Source organism: Buceros rhinoceros, unplaced genomic scaffold (genome assembly GCF_000710305.1).
Source record: "Buceros rhinoceros silvestris isolate BGI_N320 unplaced genomic scaffold, ASM71030v1 scaffold36010, whole genome shotgun sequence".
NCBI classification, from domain to species: Eukaryota; Metazoa; Chordata; class Aves; order Bucerotiformes; family Bucerotidae; genus Buceros; species Buceros rhinoceros.
Genome location: NW_010390814.1, coordinates 2,527 through 8,785, shown reverse-complemented (window position 1 = coordinate 8,785; position 6,259 = coordinate 2,527). Strand labels below are relative to the sequence as shown.

Below are 6,259 nucleotides of genomic sequence, written 5' to 3'. Positions count from 1 at the left end.
AGGGAAAGACTTGCCGGTATTTTTTCCCCACTTCCTGGTAGGCTTTCACACAAATCTTCGTAACTGGGAGAGAGCCCTGTGTATCGAAACGCTAATATCTCACAGTTAGTGTTTGGGCAGTTCTACCATCCGGCCCGAGCAGGTTGGATTGAGTGGGGGTTTGTCCTGCCGTGTTCTCACACGTCCTGTAACCATGCCATTTCTGAATCAAGGGTCGAGGATTTTATTTATTTATGCAATTACTGGAAAAGCTCCTAGTAAGGTAAAAGTGGAGGTTTATGTTTGGGGCACAAAGAGCTCGAAGTTTTTTGTTGCTTCTGTTTTTAACTGGGTCATCAGTGTTTTATGGGGAGATAGAGTCTCTAGGGCACAGGATGAAAGCATTTCTGTGTGGGACAAGTTGAGTGGAATGGGCAGTTGTGCCCGCAGAGGCATTTCTGCTTCTGCGGGAGCATGTTTGCAGTTGGCTACTGAATGTATCTTGATTTTTCTTAACTCCACTAAGAAGAGTTTCAGCCTCTGGAAATAATGGACAGCGTTCTAGTGCATGCAGTGCTGCAGAGGTGCAAACAGAGGCTTCTCTGGGGTGTTTTATGGGGGAGAGGTATTGATTTGGGTTTTTTCTGGATTGTTTTCTTTTGCTATTTTTAATGAACTAATTCTGTGCTTGCATTTTGTAGCTCTGGCTATGGGCCTGTGTGTTGCAATGATTGCCTTTGTTCGGCTGCCGAGCCTGAAGGTTTCCTGCTTGCTGCTCTCGGGGTTACTAATTTATGATGTCTTTTGGGTAAGTGCTTTGTTTGGTTTTGCTAAAAATGGTTTTATTCTTTGGATTCGTAATTGGCCTTGAGCCATTTTTACATGAGTTCTAGTATGAAGTCGATGAAATCTGGCAAAGCCAGAAGATCAGCTTCACTGCTCCTTTCTGAGACATTAAAGTCTGGATTAAAGCCGGATACAGAATGATTTCCTTGCTAATTAGTTGACAAAAGCAGAAACATTATTAGAATATTCCAACTTTGGCATATTATTTTAAAAAAGAAATTGGGCTCAGATTTCGAAAGCCTGCCTGAAGATCAGAACAAGCATTTCCAAGTAAACACAAGCCTTATCCGCTCTTGCACAGTATGCATACGCCAACGCCTGATGAGCAGTGAACTCTGCAAAACAGGAGTGCAAACTGATCTACAGCCACCACGGCCGGCATAAAACCTGACCAGGCTTCTGCAAGAAACCTGACGGAATAGATTTTGTAATACTGACAGGATTTTGTTCTACTTTTGCGTAACACCGAGCACTGATGAGGGAAGTGCTTGCCGACGGCGCTGGCAGCTGCTCAAGCTTCCCAGTGTGGTGAGCTGTAGCGTAAGAGCCTGTGTGAAGCGAGCGTTGCATCATTCCGTGTATGAGTGAGCCCTGCACTCACCTCTGCTCTGCTCTCAAGTGTTCTCACATTTTCAGTATCCTGTTACCTGCCTTTGTAGTCCTGGACTCGTAGGCCGGACAGACACTTTGCCGTCAGAAAATACATCCCAGTTATTCTTAAGTAATAATAGTGTAAAAAAATTTATCTGCTTTTCTGAAATACATTTTGCCTTCTATCATCATATATACAGCACAGGTGTGTGGAAAATGCGGACGATGCCCTTTCTCTTCTTGAATGAGCAAAGCAGAAACAGTTGCAGCTTGAAGTTGCTCTGTCACTGCAGTTTGTAATTCCAGGTGACTTCCTTGCTCCGTAGGTCTTTTTTTCTGCCTACATCTTTAACAGCAACGTTATGGTGAAAGTGGCCACACAACCCGCCGATAACCCCCTTGACGTTTTATCCCGGAAGCTTCACCTGGGACCAAATGTGGGTAGAGATGTTCCCCGCCTGTCGCTGCCTGGTAAACTTGTATTTCCAAGGTAAAATCAGCAGTTTTTCACTGTACTAGACAAGACTCATTTGCCCCCCGTTCTTCGTAGTAGCACTAATTCCACTGGAAAAGAGCAGCTTAGTTCCCTGTTCGGTCACTCCCTCTTCGTGATAAAAGATGTGAAATGAATAGCGAGGGTTGGACACTTCACGTTTGCTGACTCGCAGCATGCAGAAATGATCCCAGTCAGGTGGAAAGGTGGCCTGCTCACAACAGGGTACTCTGGCAGCTGTGTGAGCTCCTCTGCTGCTGTAGGGTTTATGACCTAGTGCTTAAAGGCAAAAGACTTGAGGTTTATTATAACGTTGGATATTCGCAGTCTGGATTACTGCAGAACTGCAAGTGACTGGGAAGGGAGGGAGTCAGCGACGGACCTAAGCACGGGCAGCTCACCGGGTGAGTGCTGCGCTGAGGGAGAATATTCCCCCTCTCCCTACTGCAGGGCTTCCTTGATGTCTCACACTGTTAACCAGCTGTGTGTAGGCCTGACTGGGCAGTAAGCTCCAGCATGTCATCAGTTCTGCAGTGGGTTATGGTGGTCTATTTATTCTTGTTTCTTTAGATGTTGGGGTGCTGAAAGTACAGAGATTGGGAGCTGATTGTCTGCAATGATAGTGTCATTATTCATTTTGTCAACTTTGTGATAATTTGGCTTCTTTTTCATTAAAAATATCTTGGATTTAAGATAATGGGCTCTTTTAGTTCTTCATCTGCTTACCAGATTCCCAGGGAAGAGCCAGGTGCTGACACTCTAGTTTTCTATGTCCCTTGTCTGAACGAGACCAAAGATACTGCCTTGTATTAGAGGCGCTCACGAGAGTGAAGGTGCAGGATCTGTCAGCAGTGACCAAACAGATAAGTGGTCAGCTGGTACCTCCCTCCCAGCAACACTTAGAAGAGAGATGAGTGAAGTACTGAGCTGATGGGTCTGTCTCACTGAGTGAGTTAAGAGCACTTAACAGTGAGTTAAACACTGCTGGCAGAAATAAGCTGGCAGTACCGTCAAAATGGGAACGTTTAAAGTGGGCTGAGGTGGAGGTGGAACCAGAGGGAAATCCCTTCCGTAGCCAGCATTAAGCTTCTGCTACGTGAAGGCTGCTCAGTAGGAAGAGTGGAGGGACCTAGAGCTGGTCACCTCATGTTTTGGGCACGAACCCAATTTCAGTTGCTCTCTAGTTCCACAGGCAGCCACTTCTCTATGCTGGGGATTGGAGATATTGTGATGCCGGGTCTCCTGCTCTGCTTTGTCCTGCGTTACGATAACTACAAAAAGCAAGCCAACAGCGATTCCTGCGGCGCCCCAGGGCCAGGGAACATCTCTGGACGTATGCAGAAGGTCTCTTACTTTCACTGCACACTTATTGGATATTTTGTAGGTGAGTAATTAGTTTAATACGGGTGGCTGCTTAGTGAGCAGGAGTGGCATTACTGTAGGAGGTTTTAAAGATGATGAAAGCAAGCGTAAAGAGGCTTTGAGAGAACGCGTGGTTATGTTGGCTTGTAATCCGCCTCTCCTTGGGTTCCACTGGCATGGGCTAGGGGGAGAAACAGCCTTCTTTCAAAGGTTGTTTTGTTGTTGTGTTTTGTTTAGAGGATGAAAAAAAAGATCAGTACATTTTTGTTAGCAACTTTTATACTTGCTTTACTAGCTTAGAAGAAGGTGTAGCTCATAGCTGGGTTTTAAGAAAAAAGAGAACATCTGGGTAATTAATCTAGATAATTCCTGTGGTTTTGTATTCTGCTGTTAATGCCTGTGATCCTGTGACGGATCCTGTACCTGCAGAAAACGGGCAATGGTCACAGCTGGAAGGCTGCTCAGGATTTGATGTAGCCATGCCTCTCCTCCCTAACACACAACACGTTTCCCTACGGTCAGGACATGTGTGTGCATATCCCGACCTCCTGCAGTCCTGGGGATGAAAGGCAAAGATCATTTCCTACCAACGGCCTTCCTCCTCCCCGCCTCGCCTTTCCCCCCACGCTGCCTTTCGGCAAATATCCAGGAAAATCGTTGCTGGTGTGCACAACCCTTCCTCTCGGCTCCTGTTTCCCAGGCTGGGGCCCGCGGGCTGACAGTCTGAGGAGGTACCAGCACTGGAGGAGCACTTCGGTGTGCTGCGCTCGCTTCCTCCCCTTCGCCTCTTGGTCTGTTTTGTTTAGTTATTCTTGGCTTAGTCTTTGGGATTCAAGTGGCTCAACGCAGTCTAATGATAGAACAGAATAATTTTTCATCATTTTATTTGTTTTAATTGTATTCAGGGACAGCGAAGCACAGGTTGGTACCTCCTCCACAGCCCGACTCAGAAAACGGTGGGGAAGGGAGCCACATGTGGGTGAAATGGGGAGACCCTCCAGATGCAACCAAACATTATTAATAATCGTTTTTTCTCTCACAGGTCTATTAACTGCAACAGTAGCTTCTCGTATCCACCGGGCAGCCCAGCCTGCCCTGCTCTATTTGGTACCGTTTACTTTATTGCCGCTCCTCACCATGGCCTATTTAAAGGTAAGTCAGGATTACCCGCTGGCAGCAGGAAGCTCTGGGCCAGCTGGCAGCGGGCTCCGTGTTCGTGCTCCGGGCAGCAGCTCTCCTGAGGAGGACGTGTGTCTTTAATGGCCCTGCCCCGCACTGAGGTACCACTGCTGCTGGGGTCAGCCGTTGTTTTGGAGGACGGAGTAACCGAGAGACGAGTTCCTGAAACAGAAGATATTTATGTACATAAAGTACCAGTAGTTATGAACTAAATGAATTCTAAAGTATTAAATGCTGTTTTAATTAAGTGAATTTGGCCTCGCCCAGTTGGTCATGAAAGAATGTGCACACAGAGGTCGAACAGCCACTGGAGAGAGGCAAATCCTTGTTTACCTATTCCAGTCGCCTGTTCTGAACCGAAATTTTACAACGCAGCAGTTCCTGTTACAGGGCTGTTGTTGAAACCCACGTCTGGCACTCTGCAGAGCGGTGCCTAAGAAAGGGCAGGATTTTCCAACGGTGGAAATATTTCCTTCCCATCAAAACACCATTTTGGGAAGATGTGCCGCTAAAATAAGATGTTCTGGCATGACAGGGAAGAGATTTATTTTTTTTACTGTCTTTATTGTAATGTGGAAAATAGGTGAAGAACAGATTTGCTTTAAGACATGCTGGCGATTATACATGCATTTAAAAATCTGAATTCCAAGTGGATTCCAGAGTTTCTGAGGACATGGTGCTTCTGCTGTCTTCCTGCCCAGGGCGATCTACGTCGCATGTGGTCTGAGCCTTTCCACTCCAAGTCCAGCAGCTCCCGTTTCCTGGAAGTATGATGGAACAGACGGAAAGTGACCTGAACTTCTGCCCTGGTCCTTTTCTCTTTAACTTGTGGCTTTGTTGTCTCCTAAAGCTGGACTGGCTGGTACTTGAGAATGTACCAGTTTCGGGACTCGTATGAAGGGACTTTGTATTAAAAGGAGGAAAAGGAAAAAAAAAAGCAAACTAAGATCTGGAGCTCCGTGTGACTCCATGTCTCCCTGCAGATGTGGAACTGGGGACCCTCTGTGGAACTGCAGCCACCTTCCTCTTTTCCTCACTCAGATGGATTAGTACCAGACTGTGACCTTTGTGAGAGGGGAAGCGACAGACTTGAAACTGAAAACGGCTTGGAGTCGTTAAAAAACTTGTGAACACTAAAGAAAAACCGGCTCAGCAACCTGAAGCTTCTTCAGAGAACCCCTCGTGGACATTGGGACCAGTTTCCTGCTGGACTTCGGTTTTGAGAACTGAGACAGAAGCTCTTCTGTCACAATACTGGGTTTTTTTGATTTATTAAATATTTCCTGTGGTGTGAGGTTACTTATTAAATCCACAGACATTGAGTGACTTCTTGCAGTATACATATAAAAATTTGTTGTAACAAGTTACATTTCCACCCAGATGTCATGTTGCAGTGAAAAAGGGCACGATTTTTATACATATATATATACACACATATAGATATATATATGAATAAATAAAAGGAGAACCTGCTAAGATCATGCTGTGTAGCAGACAGGGGCTTGCTGTAATTTTTAGCATGTAGAGCAGTTGACTCTGGCTTTCTTGTATATGGATCTACAATGAGCTGCTGTTTTTCCCCCCGCCTACAGCTGAACCTGCAGTTTGAGAACCAGTGTAGTGTTTGTACTGACCGTTCCCGTGGCCGCTAGGGGATATTTGATTTTGATCAATGTAGCAAACTAGGGAAGAGAAGAGTTCAAACCCAACCCTGTTCGTTTGAGGGGGGAGGGGGTGGGGCTGTCGTCTTTTTTTTTTTTTTTCCCCCCCTTTCTTTTTTTATTTTTTTTTTTTACAAAAAGCACCCCT

At 45.8% G+C, this 6,259-nt stretch overlaps 1 protein-coding gene across 1 annotated transcript in view; it reads left to right on the top strand.

The window, feature by feature from the left end:
• SPPL3 (signal peptide peptidase like 3) overlaps nt 1–5,629 on the top strand; it is a gene marked incomplete at its 5' end in the record, with an annotated part of 23,214 nt that extends 17,585 nt beyond the window's left edge. Inside the window, 5 exons of the mRNA XM_010139234.1 lie at nt 681–787; nt 1,743–1,906; nt 3,094–3,293; nt 4,314–4,423; nt 5,152–5,629. Coding sequence (XP_010137536.1) covers nt 681–787; nt 1,743–1,906; nt 3,094–3,293; nt 4,314–4,423; nt 5,152–5,223 — 653 coding nt within the window. The remainder of the gene's footprint in view (nt 1–680; nt 788–1,742; nt 1,907–3,093; nt 3,294–4,313; nt 4,424–5,151) is intronic.
• Between the last annotated feature and the right edge of the window lie 630 nt (nt 5,630–6,259).